The 16319-nt window shown below is 29.9% G+C and overlaps 3 protein-coding genes across 5 annotated transcripts; 1 reads left to right on the plus strand and 2 right to left on the minus strand.

Moving 5' to 3' along the window:
- Nucleotides 1-2471: 2471 nt before the first annotated feature.
- Nucleotides 2472-3953, minus strand: LOC123305271. 3 transcript variants are annotated; one of them, XM_044886941.1, is made up of 5 exons: nt 3681-3953; nt 3413-3482; nt 3245-3355; nt 2929-3009; nt 2472-2785 (listed from the first exon to the last, which is right to left on the minus strand). In XM_044886941.1, the coding sequence occupies exons 1-5, from the start codon at nt 3834-3836 to the stop codon at nt 2571-2573; spliced, it is 633 nt and encodes a 210-aa protein (XP_044742876.1). In that variant the 5' UTR covers nt 3837-3953; the 3' UTR covers nt 2472-2570. The 3 variants fall into 3 exon arrangements, with proteins under 3 accessions (XP_044742876.1, XP_044742875.1, XP_044742874.1); XM_044886940.1 differs by having other exon boundaries at nt 2929-3048; XM_044886939.1 differs by having other exon boundaries at nt 2929-3051.
- A 930-nt stretch (nt 3954-4883) lies between these two features.
- Nucleotides 4884-5714, minus strand: LOC123290502 (probable histone-lysine N-methyltransferase set-23). The gene has a single exon (XM_044870724.1). The coding sequence runs from the start codon at nt 5682-5684 to the stop codon at nt 4884-4886; it is 801 nt and encodes a 266-aa protein (XP_044726659.1). The 5' UTR covers nt 5685-5714.
- Nucleotides 5715-6783: 1069 nt separating this feature from the next.
- Nucleotides 6784-8950, plus strand: LOC123300350 (methionine aminopeptidase 2). The gene is made up of 6 exons (XM_044882918.1): nt 6784-7059; nt 7122-7331; nt 7392-7534; nt 7595-7927; nt 8253-8394; nt 8480-8950. Exons 1-6 carry the CDS (start codon nt 6921-6923, stop codon nt 8905-8907), a joined length of 1395 nt encoding a protein of 464 aa, XP_044738853.1. The 5' UTR covers nt 6784-6920; the 3' UTR covers nt 8908-8950.
- The last annotated feature ends 7369 nt before the right edge of the window (nt 8951-16319 follow it).

Raw genomic sequence — 16319 nt, forward strand, 5'->3', positions numbered from 1 at the left:
TACTAAACACATTCAAGTCACTTGAAATCTTGTCAAAAATATAATATAGTTTATAATTATTCAATATATAATGTAGTTTATAATATTCAATATTGTTTGTAAGTCGCTCATGGCCATGCTGTTTATGTGACTATTAAATAAACTAAAATAAATAAAAAATCCTCTGCTCAAGATTAAGAGATGAAAAACTATTTCAAGAAAATTGTAATCTTTATTAATATTTTATATAATTTAACTGATAAATTCTACCGTCTAATAATCGAGTAATTTGAATACAATAAAGTAGTCGAAGTGATAAATGTAGATCAATCGATTATATCTACAAAAAGTTGTATGTTGAAATTGATAATAAATTAATATCTCTACCTCTATATATTATAAATGCGAAAGTAAGCATGTTTGTTTCTTTGTTCCGCTTTCACGCTAAAACTAGCGAATGGTTTTTAATGAAGCTCATAATCCAGAATAACAAATGAGATATAATTTATAAAGATATATTAATAAAAAAATAAAATAAAAATTAATTTATTGTTAATTAATTTATAATTGCAAACTATAGATTGCAAAAGTTCAAAAACTCTCCGGAAATTATTGGAAGTGAATTGTACAATAATCTTCCCAGAGAGTTAAAAAACATAGAGAGCATGCCAAAATTTAAACGTGAGCTGAAGAAGCATATTGTAACGTCGTGCCCATATAGTTTAATTTAATTTATTTAATTTTCATGTTGACTATACCTATGTACGTTTGTATCTTATGGTGAAAATAAATAATAATAATAATATACTCAATGAATAATTACGACAATTATACATTTAAAAAAATAGAAAACCATACATATATTTTACCTGTGTAATATAATCCGTACCATTATTTCGAATGTTATAGAAAGGGGTTAAGCGAGAGCAATTTTTATCAATCGTTACTTTTAAACCCAGCGAATCGGATGGGCATCACTCTAATATTTTATATAATTTAGCTGATAAATTCTAACGTCTAATAATCGAGTAATTTGAATACAAATGAAGTAGTCGAAGTCATAATGAAATTTTATTAAATAAAATATTTGTATTATTCTAACTGGCAATATTATAGCCCTAATAATTTATTGATATCGTTTTTTCTTCGACTGATTTAATTTTCCTGAGCATAATTTTTAAAGTTAACCAAACAAAATTAAATAATTTTATTAACCAAGCGAAAACAAACAATTGACTGAGTTAATTGTTGGAATACCCTGTACATAGAAAGTGTTGAATGTCAATACTTGCACTATTTTCTAATAAATTAGAAGAGTTTAAAAAAGCAACACAATTATTTCTAAAATTTTTTTCGTTTTTCGAGAATGTTTCACAATACAGCAAGATTATGCTGACGTTAAAATTAATCTGAGCTTTTGAATTCAATGAAAAGATTTCTGTTTCATAACTAGTAAGTCACATGAAGAATGCATTTAATTATAAAGTTTTTCGTTTTTTAAAGGCTATTTGTTTTTTGAAAATCGAGTAGTTATGAGTTTGACAGAAATTAACGCGGGCAGGTATAAAACGAAGGGATTTTAATGCTAAGAAAGACTATCTAGCGATAGTAAAAAGAACTCTAGTGTTAGCATACATAAACATTTCTTTTCGCCAGTAAGATTTCTGATAACTTGTTTAATTCACTCACAGATTGCGAGACTTTAGTCCCCAATCTACCTTAACGGAAATGCTGTTTACAACATTGTAATATTATATATTGCATACCATACATACGTACATATTAAATTAAAGAAACAATTTCAGACAGCAAAAATAATTTTAGTTTAGTTCCAAGTTTGTAACGCTTAAAAGTATTGATGCTACCAACAAAACTTTGGTATAGGTATTCATAAACGGTACTGCTATTGACACCATCCACGGACTGGTACGTGTCTGTAATTAAAAACTCGGACAACCATCCACGGACTGATCCGCAATTAGAGGCCCGGGCCCGTGGATGGTGCGTCCGGGTCTCTTATTACATCCATGGGTCGGTCCGTGGATGGTGTGTCCGAGTCTTTAATTTCAGTCACGGATCGGTCCGTGATGGGAGGTTTTCACTGTCGCCTGGGAATTTCAACAATTGTGCACGGTTCAAAATTCATAATGATCTAGCTCGATTATCAATTAAATAAACACTCCTTAGGGGCTATTTAGGAAGTAAAGAATAGACCTATTCATTTTAAATTACGTTTCATTCTTGCTTCAAATGCAACATCACTAATGCAATCAAATGAATAGCAAATACATTTTGCCTTCGCCTACCGTTATCCCTTTGCCTTACCCCAACAAAAATGAATCACAATGAAGCATTTCTAAAAAATTTTTTCAAAATTTTAATAATTTAGAGATTTCGACAATACTAAGCTTATCATGTGAATTATTACTTCCTCGAATATGTTTGCTGGAATAGTATCCGATCTGAAAAAATAAGATATAAAAACATCTGAATTTTTATAATAATAATTTAACCAATATTTCCGTATAAAAGAACATCATAAACAAATTTTAAAAGAATATAACAATACTTTATAAAACAATTATACACACTCAAGGTTCACTAGCATGCAAATGTTCAATAGACACCGATAACTGTTCTAAACGTTGAACTAATTGAGACATTGTATTCTGTGAATGCCGTAAACCTTCTGCACTTAGGGGTGGATCATTTGAAGCAGCTGCCGCACCCAAATCAAAATGTAAACGTGCCAAACGTTCTTGTTGTTCCCGAATATCAGTCATTTGTTCCATACTACATCCTTTTCCTGTATGAAAAATTTAAGTTTTATAATAAGAAACTAACTAAAGCCAGTTTCATATTCAAAAAATAGGCTGAAAGCTTAATTTACATTAGAATATGTCTACTGGCTTGGAACAGCATGCATTAAAAATTATTAAATAGATTTACCAAATGCTCGTAATTTTCCTGAATGAAAATCTCCCAATAAACCAATTAAGGCTCGTTCCATGTTTCTGACGTCAGGCAGTTCTGCGAGAAATGAGTGATGACGTATTTGATGTCTGCTATCTACTTTTTTTATAATTAAAAACACCAACAAAAACGGGAAAAAACAAAACAAAATAAACAAAAAATAACCGAAAACAAAATTTTAAAAGGGGGAAACTTATCAAAAAAATCTACTTTTACAAAAGTATACTTTAGGGTAAACTAAAAATTACGTTTTCCGAGCACTAAAAATAAAAAATAATGATTCTAATTTTACCTCGATGTTCATTTTTTGCACGTAATGTCCCGGAACGTACATCTCTTGCAGAACGTTTCTCATTGACATACATAAATCTCGATGAAGATAAAACATTTCCACTCGAATTACCTGAAGAAATTTAGAAATATTACTAGGGTTTCTTTTAGCATTCTTATCTTAACTTACTAGTGCCATAATGCCCGTGTCCAGCTGAGTGAGTTACTGATCCCTGTCCAGAATCACCAATTGAAGACATCTTTAAAAGAATAATCCGTTTATTATATTCCATACATAATATATTCGTTTAGACGCTTACAAATTGTTTATAGCATCCTTTTTGGCGTTTAACGCCTAAGAAAAGTATAAAAACAAAGTTCTGGTGATCTCTTACGAGAACTTTATTTACTTATAAGTAGGCGTCCAAAAAATTATTTTATTAAAGAAAAAAATTTACCTTATTGCTAACGACTGGTGATACAGGTGATTTAATTTTTCGCTCAGTCGTTGCTGGTTCAATTATTTCTTCTGGGACAATCGTATCATCACCATCCCCTTCAGCATCACTAGGAACTAATTGTTCTAGTTCACAAGATTCCCCACGATCTTCCATTTTAAATTAATATTCTACTACTAAGTATACTTCTTTAATTAGCATTTTATTTTAAATGTCACATTCGCAGATTTTAAACGTCAATTATTTTTGTATCGACCAACTAATTGACGTTGTCAAAACACAAAAATAAACTAATATTAAAGAATTATGTCTACAAACGTCTACAGACTTATATTTTATATAGAGAAATATGACTTTACATAGATTCACAGAATCAGCAGGCAGAAGAATGGTAGCAATAGACCTTTTCATTTCAATTACGATTTATTATTGTTTCTAACAGACAGTAATAAGTTATACACAGATACAAGATATTTGTTATTTATTTCGTCACATTAGTTTTTGAACAAGCTGTCCGAAACAAAATATAATCACTTTTTAAAATGAAAAGGTCTATTCTACATCGAATTTCCAACTAAACTAAGCAGTTTTTGTTAAATTCAAGTGTGATATTCAAACATAGTTTTATTATAGCGAAAGACAAAATAAGTAATAGAAAAATACCTTAAAATATTATATTAGGTATTATTACCTAAGTATTTTTATAAATCAAAATAATAAACACATCAGTTTGATACGTTTTAAGCATGCCAATCACTAGCTGATATCAGTTATATCCTTAGGTTACATTATTCTGTATTCTATGATCAAATCTCTCTACAGAAAGTAAGTCCCGTGCTTTCGTTCTATTCGTTTATACACGAAAATAAAGCCAATGATAAGTTGTATCGAGATTACGTTCAGCGATACCAGCCAAACTCATAGACCACATTTGTTGTAGACCTTAATTTAACAGCCTTATTAACGCATTTAAAATTGGTACAATAATTTTTCCAAGGCTTTTCAAGCTATGCCAGTTATATTAAAATCGACCTTTTATGACCTCTAGCCCTTTATTAAAAAAAAATCAAGAAGCAGATAATTTCTAATAAAATCTCCGCGGGCGCTAATGACCTAGTAATTTAAAAGCGACCATAAATAAAATTAAAAAAAAAAATTTCTCATAAAATTTTATTTATTTACAACATAAATTATTATAAAATTTCAAATTAAAAAAGGTAGCCATGTTCGGCATTTTGGTTTCTTACACAGGCATTTGGTTAAATGTTGTTTGGATTCAAAATTCGGTAAATATTCTCCATAGTCAAAAGTTAATTCTTCATTCGGATGTATATCTTCGGATGCGAATATGCATATTTTTGGAATGAATTCATTAATACGAACTGAAATTAAACTACAATTCGGTTCACAACTGTGATTTAAATAACGTCCAATATTACCATATATACTTGGATCAACAATTGTACGATATTTTACATTTCCAAAATTTTCATTAAATTCAAGTATGTAATTCATACGATCATGTTTCCGGTTTTCGTTAAATCGAATTTCAGCAATTTCTTTTGTAATTACTTCTCCAGCGTATTCACAAATAAACATACCGCGACGAATCAATTGTTTAGTTATCAATCCCAAACCTTTCTTATTATCACATTTAATAATTTGGAGATTTTTTCTTGGGCCATGCTGTACTAATCGATTTCTACAGTATATATTACATGAACAATTAACGTTGCATTCGTAAATTGGTAAATTGAATCGGTCTTCATTTAAAACGTACTCTTTATTACTTATCGATTCTTGATCCGTATAAATCTGCTTGTAATTTTCGCCAAATGTTGAAAAACATTCACAATTTTGTTCAGAATTACATTCGTTCAAACACGAACAACCATGAGAAAATTGTGAATTTTCAGTTTCCAATTCTTCTAAAACTATATTTTCTTTTATATAAACCTTGTGAGATTCTGCATGTTCGTAATTATCTTCGATTTCATAGTTCATAATTTTTTCGAATTGTTTAATTTAAATTTATTTGACAATCAGTCGCACCAACATTTATGAATTCATGTGCAAAATTATTGAACATTTCCGAAATGGGACGGACATCTAATAAAATTACCGCTCTTTTACCTCTATATATATATTATGGAGTGTAGAGGTAAAGGAGGAGGATCTCTTTTGGCTGTGCAATCTGTTTGGCAAAAAGTGGTACCAAAATAGCATTAAATAAATTGGATACAATGGCGCTCGTGTAGCAGAGTGCATATAGCGGAGTGTAAGTGTATGTGTATATGTATGCATGCATATGTATGAACTCATAAATAAAAGAATAGGAAAATAGTATAATATTATAAAATCTTTGTATGAACTGCATGCCCTCTGGAACACCAATCTTAATTTAATGCAATTTTAGGGTCCCTTTTTCAACAAAAAGATTGTGCTCCTTTACCTCTACAATCCATAAATCCATAAAATATACATATATGTGGTCATTTGGTGAACTTATACTTTTGAAAAACCATTTTAATCGCGACCATGAGGGAAGTACGGCTGTGCAACTCTAAAATAATTTTTGCCATTGAATAGAAATGAACTCATATTATACAATTTTAATTTCTTCGTAAAATATCTTTTAATTTGTCCCGACTCAAGGCTTAAAGGCGGTGAGTGGCGCAAAAGAGAGATTGTTTTACTTGTGTGACTATAATATCACTCGGTAGGTTCTTCAAAACATTGTGCATGTATTTTTACGCTTTTCGAGACAAAATAATTTTCTTTATATGAGATTTTCGGCCGTTTCCAAACATTGGAAGGGAGGCTGAAATTATGTGATACTAGAAGCTAGGACGATTTCATTCAAGTATCTTTTAGCCATGGTTGGGTGTTTCCACAATCAAAGATTTAATACCATCAAGTTTCTTGGTAGCATAAATAATTTTGTTCCATATCTTTGAAAATGTTAACACCGCATCATGGACTTGTGTATTTTTTTGTTTGAATATGGAGGTTGTTTGGGTGTTCTACAGGAATATTTAATTAATGAAAAAAATCCTGAAAAAATCAAAATCATCAGAATATTTCCCGAGTCTTGTGAAATAAAGGAAGTATAATAAAGCAGATTTTAAAAACAGATTATCAATAACGATTAGAAGTTTGAAATTAATCTAAAATTTTTAACTGTCAATTGGGGCTTTGTGCACTTTGCAATTGGTATTCTTTTACATTGAAAACATAACCATGGCTGCTGTTGTAAGTTTAGAAAAGACGAAAAATAAAGATTATGAAGAAAATAACATCGAAGATAAAGAATGTATAGAAAATAACACGGTTGATGATGGTAAAAAAAAGAAGAAGAAGAAGAAAAAGAAGAAGACAGGTTTGGTTTAATATTAATATCTTATAGTTTTGAAATCATAAAATGGTTCACGTGTTTTATAGCTGATGAAAATATTGGCGATAAAAACACCGAAAAAGAGAATATAGAAGAAGACGAAGCTGAAGGAGAAGAGAAAACAGAAAAAGTTAATGGTGAAGATGGTGACAAAAAGAAAAAGAAGAAACGTAATCGTAATAAGGGCGGTAATAAAGGTGGCGGAAAAACACAAACGGATCCTCCAACTCTTCCCATTACTGAATTATTCCCCGATGGTTAGCTATTCATTTAAATATTCTGGAATATATTTTAATTTTTTCTGTAATTTTATTTAGGTGTTTATCCTGAAGGAGAAATTCAACAATATGATGATAGGACAGCAAAAAATCGTTTTACAAGTGAAGAAAAACGGGCTCTAGATCGAATGCATAACGATATTTATAATGAAGTTCGTTTAGCAGCTGAAGCTCATCGGCAGGTAAACAATTTTTTGAACTCTAAACAAAATCAATGCTTATAAGTGTTTTATTTTTCAAAGACAAGAAAACATATACAAAAATGGGTACGTCCAGGCATGACCATGATTGAAATTTGTGAAGAGCTAGAAAATACTGCACGTAAACTAATAAATGAAAATGGTTTACAAGCTGGTTTAGCATTTCCTACTGGATGTTCACGTAATCATGTTGCCGCCCATTATACGCCAAATACTGGTGATAAAACAGTTCTGGAGTATGATGATGTTACCAAAATTGATTTTGGTACTCATATTAATGGACGGATTATTGATTGTGCATTTACGTTAACTTTTAATCCAAAATATGATGCATTAGTTCAAGCAGTTAGAGATGCCACCAATACCGGAATTAAAGTATGTAATATAATATTTCGACAACAATTTTATTAGTTTAGTTCATATTGGTTATAATATATAATAATTTTAAAATTAACGACCATCTGACCAATGTTACAAATGGCGCTCGTATTATCGTGTTAAGGCCTAGTCGTATAATTCTGACCCAGAATGTAAGAGTCCGCACGTTCGAATGGCGCCATATTAATACGAGACAGTAGTTCGTGGACATAAACTGTTAGCTTATCATTCATTGTTAGAACTTCGTTTAAAATTTAATCTATATTATCTACTATCTACTACGAGTTTATTGTTAAATGCATTCATCAACTTGTCGTTTTAGGCTGCAGGTATTGATGTACCATTAGGAGAAATTGGAGCTGCCATTCAAGAAGTTATGGAATCATATGAATTGGAATTGGATGGAAAAACTTATCCAATTAAATCAATTAGAAATTTGAATGGACATTCTATTGCACCCTACCGTAAGTTTGTTGCGAAATTATTTCGAAAGAACATAAAGAATCAAATAAAAATTGTGATTTATGACCAGTTTTTATATTTTTCAAGGTATTCACGCTGGGAAAACTGTTCCTATTGTAAAAGGTGGCGAAGCTACCGTTATGGAAGAAAATGAATTTTACGCAATTGAAACATTTGGTTCCACTGGACGTGGTCAAGTCCATGATGATATGGACTGTTCACATTATATGAAAAATTTCGAAATGTCTTATGTTCCATTACGTTTACAATCTTCCAAAGGGCTACTCAATATTATCAACAAAAACTTTGGTACGTTAGCATTTTGTAAAAGATGGTTAGAACGGGCTGGTGCCACCAAATATCAAATGGCATTAAAAGATTTATGCGACAAAGGTGCTGTGGATGCATATCCACCACTTTGTGATATCAAAGGATGTTATACTGCTCAATTTGAGCATACTATAATGTTGCGACCTACATGTAAAGAAGTTGTATCTCGTGGAGATGATTATTAATTTGAACTCTTATTTTTTCTACAGTTATTTTTGTTTATATTGTAATTGATTTATTGTATACATATATTTGTGATGTTTAGGCATTGCAATTAATTCAATAAAATTATGTATATTGGCGTTTGCATTAATTTGTTTTTTATGATTTTTTTATTTTGCTTATCATCTTAGACCTATGTCAGTGATAATCGTAACCTTATTAACGGTCTCGCGCATGATATTAATTGCGCCTATTCAATTTCTATTCTGTTTTATAAAATAACTTTTTAATATTTTGTTTTTAAACAGAGTAAAAATAGAATAATGTTAATTCAATTGCTTTCTTTACTTTCTGTACTATTTAAGGTAGTTCGGCTGTTTCAGCAAGTACTGTGAATGTCCATTTTTTTTGCTTCAAAAAAATTTTCATCATGAAGAAAATTTATCATAGATTCAGTTTATGCAAAAAAAAAGAAAAAAAAATTATCTTTCGACGAGCGAGCTTTCCAAAAAGAAAACATTAAAAAACTTCGCTTTTTCAAGTTTCTGAAGCGGATGTCAGAAGCTTGGATGGAAGAGCAAAAGCAAAGCACAGAAATTGTAATGGATAATCTTTTGAAATATTACCTTTTTATCAATAAAAAATAAATTCGTAATAGGTAGGTTATGCTGTTACAATTTTCATCGATAGCGGCATGGTGGGAGTGAGAGGGGGCAGCGATCCGAAGATTATTATAATCATGGCGGGCTCAATTACTTAATTAATCAACTTGACGTATAAATTTCATCCTTTACGATATTTTAAAAGTTTTTTATTACATTTCCGTGATACGAACATTTTCAATGTTCATTAATTTTATTCATAACTTAGATTTAAATTCAATGAGTATAAATTAGTTGGCAACTTGACTAATTACGTGACGGTCGAACTACTTTAAGGTAGTACCTACACGAAAGTGATATTCCAAGAATTTCTCAAAACTCAGAATATAAAATATTTAATTCATAATACACTTGCTGTTAAAATTAGAAGATGATTTACCATGCCATACATGAGATATTAGCAATTAAAAGTGACGCAATTTGTACGTGTACATGGGAGAAGTGTATAAAAATACACAAATTTACAAATATTATATTTATTTACCAATGAATGACGTCCACCATCTCTATGAAAAACTAATATAATGTAGAATACTATATTTAGAAAATATATAAATAAAAATAAAAATTATTTACCATATAGTTTCGATAAAAAACTTAAATAAATAACTCGTTTTAGCGATGATTTTTGTGGAAAAGATATGAAGACTAATGTTAAAGGCATATGTCATAGTGTGTGTGCTTATATGCATACTAGAAACAGTAGTGAGGAACTACAGTCTTATGAAAATAATATATGGTATATGTATAATAGTCATAGCACAGTTAATGCACTGAATGATAGTATTAGTCCAAAACTTTTTGACTGGACGGTCGCGGAGGAACTACCTTAATTCTTATTTATGTATGAATGTGATGTGATGTTTAGGTAACAAAAAAATTGGCTCAAATTGATTGATTTTTGGGTAGAAGAAGATTACCATTCTTATTAAAAACAGTCTGTTTTCAATGAGGAAGTTCTGGAAAAGTATATTTCTTTGTTATAACTATTTTTTGTCACCAATTCAAGTGAGGAGTATACAAATATTTTTAATCCTCTTTCTAATCACAACAGTTTGAAAAAAATACGAAATATATAAGCGCACTCATGGTAATCAGGAAAACTAAACCAAAAACGTTCAAATTTAGTTGCTACGTATAAGAAGTTTTTCTAAAATGAAAACCTATCATTCAGGGTTAAAGCTGAAAAAACATATTATAAGAAAGTCTGACACACAGTATACACTGTCGGAATTTCTGATTGTCTGAGAGACCGAAAAGGGGGACCATCTTCCCTCTTTGTCTCTCAGCCTGACAAAGCGCTATATTAATATTTTGAATCACTTTATAAACACGTGCATGCCTGTGTATTTCATAAAGGTAATATAAGACAGCCGAAGGCAGCTATACGCGTGCTTTTTTAGGTCTCTATAACAATCAACCGTTTGGATGGCCACATTACGGTTCTATGTTATTACTTCTATGGTTCTGTGTCATATTTTCCCATAAAATACTTAAGAATAAAGTGTAATACTTGAAACCGAGTTCAAGTCGCTTTTGTTTTTTAAAATTTAGGATAATCTGATTTATGTTTCATGCTTTAGGAGAGGGTGAGTGTTATTATTTTTATAAAAAAATAAACAAAACAAAAAATATTTAAGGTCAAATACCTTATTAAATCTCCTTTTAAAGAGTTTATCAATTTGGTCTAAATACGGTTTAAGGTTCAATATTTATAAAACGGACTATAAACATAATAAAAATAGATTAAAATATAATATTATTTTCTGTTTATTGTATTCAGTAAAATGACTGATTTATGATAAATTAATTTTGATAGTCCTAATCAAATTTTTTATCAATTTTTTTTTTGTTCTCAAGAGGATTATGAATATTTTTTATTAAGGATAGTTACAACACCTTGCCCACTCGATAAAAGCAAAACAGGTAAAAAATAAGTTTTTATATTATTAGTTAAATTATATTAAATAATTTTTATTTTTTCTAAATAAGAAAACGACGAACAAAAATGTAACGTCTCAACAAAACACGCCATTCTATATAGGTATGTACAGAGAATATATGTATTGGTAAAATAGTCTCTGGGTATATGTACGGTTTTATCGTTGTTATGTTATATATTAAACTTTAAGTCTTTAGGCCGCCATTTATTTGGTTTTCGAAAGTATTTTACAGAATTTTGAATCTTTTTTCGAAAATGTTTTACAAGACTACTAGTTGAAGCTACCTGCAAATTTTAACTCTCTATGTTTTATAGTTTTGGAGAAAGTGAACTCCAAAATTATGTCTTAATTGTACTCCAAAAGTTGTTTAGTTTATTGTAAGAAACATTTTTTACATTTAAACTTTTGTTCTATCCCTAACGGTTTACAATATGGATGGAATACGGTTTACAAAAATCAGCTTGATATCTTTTTTCGTTTTTGATTTATCGTGTTATCATAGATAGATAGACGAATCTGGGAGAATAACCGAAAATGGACTAATTTGTTTTTATGAACTCCTATACCAAAGTTCTGTTCGTAGCGTCAATATTTTTAGGCGTTACAAACTTGGGACTAAACTTGGAATACCTTGATATATGTATATATTATATATATACAAGATATAAAAACCCACGGAAATAAAATATAGACCATATAAAAGAAGAAAAACAAGGCTTCTTATGAATTTAGTTTTTAGAATTTTCTTAACCCCCGACTCACGAAGAATCAGGTAATTTTAGTGCATGTAATTATTAAAAATAATTATACATAAGATAATAAGGAATAGTTCATTTAAGTAAATTAAATTTTTCGTTTTTTAATAAAATTTTCTATTAATCTGCGTTACATAAGTCTACGTTACACACCAAGCTGAGTCTCATTTTTCGCACGGACTTAACATTTAAATTGTTAAATATTCTTATAAGTATAAGCAATTTATAAACCCGACAAAAAAAAGTTTTTCTGGAAATTTCAAGGTGTTTTAACAACTTCTTAAAGAGTGTAAGACCTTGTACCTAAGTATAGCGGAATATAAAAAATTTGTACAGTTTTGCAATTCTAAAATGCAATGTTTAAATATTTGAAGTATTTGAAATTGATAAGATTTATTAAAAAAAATTCGCACAGAATATACTTACCTAAAATAATAACTTGTAATTCTGTATTATTTATAAATAGAATGGAAGTGATGTTATCGCCGACTTAAGTAACTTTACGCTCGGGTCCGTTTATCGGAATATTATCTATTAAGCTAAATAAAAAAATTTATATGAAATATACGTATACTTATATGGATGAATAATTATAAAATTCAAAATACAAATTTTATCTTCTTGTAAACCTTTCAAGTAATAAATCAAGTAGAATGTGGTAAGTATTAATTACTGATTGTTCAATTATCATTTAAAGCTGAGATTAAACCCCAAAAACTAAACACATTTTACGAGGTGGAGATCTATAAAGGCTGTTTTTTTTATACTGGCATATGCTTGAAATTCTAAAAATTTAGATATATTTGAAAAAAAATGCTTTAAACACAAAATGTAGAGTTCATAGGCACAAATTTACCCAAGTATTAATTCGACATGGATTTTCATGGCTAATGAAAATATCTCACTCTGTTTCATAACTGGTAAGAGATAGAAGAACACTTTAAATTAAAAAGTGGTTTCATATTAAAAGGCATACATTGTTGTTTGAGCCTTTCTCTTGAAAATCGAATTGATTGGACCGAAATAATTGATCAAAACCACACAATAATTGTTAATCTTGTCAATACCAAATTTTCATCAAAATAACGATTTTTTTTTAACAAAGGATAAAATAAAGTAGAATTAAATGCTACACTTTGTTCTTTTCTACAATCTCCAAAGGCCAAACTGACTTTTTTCTACACTCTCGTACGAAAGATTTGTTTTCTTAATAAGTGTGGTTTTCAATTCCGACCTCAAATGCCTTATTTCCTCAACTAATTCAAGATAAAGTATTTAAAGCGACTAAATGCGTCTTCTAACATAATTGTAGTATGTGCATCAAATTTGTAGGATAGAGTGTTGTATAGTATTGATGATAATACTTTGGATCACCTTTAATATAGTGAAAAAGATATTTGATTGTTATCTACGAGTAATAACTGTAGGTATGAAGGCACAGTTTCTGAGAGAAAAGTTGTTCATGTGATTTTGTTTTCAAGAAAAATAGAAAAACAATTTTTTTTAGTGTTGAATATATATTTATTTATAAGTTAATGGTCCATTCATGTTTTAAATCGCTGTTATTGCAGAGTATTTTATTATATATTGTCAGTTTTAAATATTAGGTGGCATGTTAAAATAGTGCGATTTCTATTTTTTTGGATACAACTCTAGAACTTTGTATATAGTTTTCAGAAACTATAAAATGAAATCTTTAAAATGATCGTCAAATTAAAAAAAGTGATAAATTGGCAATTGAAATTGATCATTTTCGTATATTTCGGTTATGGCAAGTCGAATAAAGTCACTGCCACTTCGATCCGACCTAAGTTAAATGTGGGGCATTGTTTTCGGAAAAATTGGTTAATTTTCGAAAAATGGGAATAATCTAAATATATCCGAAATGCGAGACATAAACTTATGTAGACCAATGGGGAGTTTAATAAAATCATTCTCTACTCAAGCCAAGCTATAGTTGGCTTGGAAGCATTATATTGTAACAAAAATAGAACAATGAGCCCCCAGGTTATACTATGGTCCGCATCAAACATAGGGGCGATATTATTCGTCTCTCCACGGTCGAAATTTGTGGGGTTCGTACTCTGCATGTCCGATTTAAAAATTATTATCAATCCAAAATTATATTTCGATTTGTTTTTCACAATATTATTATAACGAGTGGTCTTTGGATGGAGTCTCTTTGGATTTGGTATGCCTCCTTGGCCTTTTTAACTCTACTTCCGGCTCTGAATCTGGGAGTATCTTGTTTTTAAAAGTTGCATTCGGTTTTATACACAAATTCTTCTCCTCTTTCAATTTTCCTTCTTAAGACATAAAAAACGACATTTGCTACATTTTAAAAAACGGGTTTGAAAACCATAAAGGTAAAATGTAAAATCAAGGTACAGCACTCAAGCCTATAACTTAAACAATAATATAATTTACGTGTATATACAATAAACACGTTTGACATCATTCACAAATCCCTTTAACTTAGATAAATAAATTCAATTATTATTGTCATAATCTTTTTCAAGGATATTATTCAATTTTTTACAATTATTTGAAAATAAATTTTAATTATAATGTAGGTAATCTAATTAGATTATATAAAGAAAAATTTTAATGGTAACAAACTAATAATAATGGAATAGTCAAAATCATCCACACTAAACAAACAAAAAAGTGTGATATATTTTTTTTTTCGTTAAAATTACGCAATATTTGCAGGCATGTAACTAAGCGTATGTAATACTCCTATATTGCAGCAGAGAGAGAGAGGTACGGGCGAAAACATCATTATGCAGGTGATATATTACTTTCACTCTATTGACGCAGGACCTTGGCCAATAGTAAAATAAGTTATTTTGCTCTGTCTCGCTTGTTTTTGCCGGTCTCTCTCATAGAGAAACATAGGGAGATGGCATTATAGGAGTATTAAACATATGATCTAACTTTGCTATTCTTGGTCCTGTTGGACTTATAACACCGAAGATGTATATTTAAATTATTTATTATTGTATATAAAAAAGTTACATAATGTTTATGTATTTGAAGGAGACGTTAGCTTGTCGACATAAATGGTCGAACTGGTTATTGAATTTAGAATCTTGTTGATGTAAACTTGGTTTCCATATAAATTGTTTCTTAGAGGATAACTTGATTCCATTACATCATTCCCCCCTCCTTAAGATGAAGAAGGGACGGGCAGAATTCGAATCTGAAGAAGAATGGTGCAGTACAATTCCTTGAAGCAACAAATAATAATACATGTTGATTGTAAGTTGATGCGTATTATTCGCTGGGACATCGATCAGTGGATAATAACACTATAGCTGTGTAGCATCCAAAAATCAAAACATGTTGACATGTTGAGTGCAGATCGCCCCCTTTGACATAACTGCTAGTATCTTCGTCCATAATATTAATCATCATAAAAGTTTATTCCGAACTTAAACATAATGATTCCCATCACCGGAGATTCCTCGTTTCCAATTTTAGTCAATTTGGTATCGGAACCATTTTATAACACCGAAGATGTATATTTAAATTATTTATTATTGTATATAAAAAAGTTACATAATGTTTATGTATTTGAAGGAGACGTTAGCTTGTCGACATAAATGGTCGAACTGGTTATTGAATTTAGAATCTTGTTGATGTAAACTTGGTTTCCATATAAATTGTTTCTTAGAGGATAACTTGATTCCATTACAGACTCCATCTGTTCTGGCTCTTTTAAGTGTTATGGAGTGCGCTTGAAGATGTACTATTCCAATATACTCCATTCGAAGATTTATTATATTAATTGGAAATTGTGAAAATAAAAAAGTTCAATGTTTATCACAGGGTACCGCACGTGTACTCAAGAGGATTCTCTTTTTTAAAATGACAAAATCTATTAATTAAATTCAAGTAAAGCCTATGGGACTGTCATTTATCCAGTACTTTCATCTCCTTTTTATATCGAAATATGTTTTTTGCGGTTTTTAAGGATTTGTGCACCTTTAGAGTCTCCTCCAAATAATCTAGGGGATGAAAATGCAAATTAATGATCAGAAATTACCAACTTTCCAGCACACCCATCCCTATA

This window comes from Chrysoperla carnea, chromosome 1 (genome assembly GCF_905475395.1).
Source record: "Chrysoperla carnea chromosome 1, inChrCarn1.1, whole genome shotgun sequence".
NCBI lineage: Eukaryota > Metazoa > Arthropoda > Insecta > Neuroptera > Chrysopidae > Chrysoperla > Chrysoperla carnea.

Coding starts and splice junctions, on each gene's coding strand:
- LOC123305271 (XM_044886939.1), bottom strand. CDS start 3,836: ATGGAAGATCGTGGGGAATCTTGTGAACTAGAACAATTAGTTCCTAGT. Junction 3,356..3,412: donor ACACGGGCATTATGGCACTA/GTAAGTTAAGAT, acceptor AAATTTCTTCAG/GTAATTCGAGTGGAAATGTT. Junction 3,052..3,244: donor TGCAAAAAATGAACATCGAG/GTAAAATTAGAA, acceptor TTATAAAAAAAG/TAGATAGCAGACATCAAATA.
- LOC123290502 (XM_044870724.1), bottom strand. CDS start 5,684: ATGAACTATGAAATCGAAGATAATTACGAACATGCAGAATCTCACAAG.
- LOC123300350 (XM_044882918.1), top strand. CDS start 6,921: ATGGCTGCTGTTGTAAGTTTAGAAAAGACGAAAAATAAAGATTATGAA. Junction 7,535..7,594: donor CAGCTGAAGCTCATCGGCAG/GTAAACAATTTT, acceptor TATTTTTCAAAG/ACAAGAAAACATATACAAAA. Junction 8,395..8,479: donor ACATTCTATTGCACCCTACC/GTAAGTTTGTTG, acceptor ATATTTTTCAAG/GTATTCACGCTGGGAAAACT.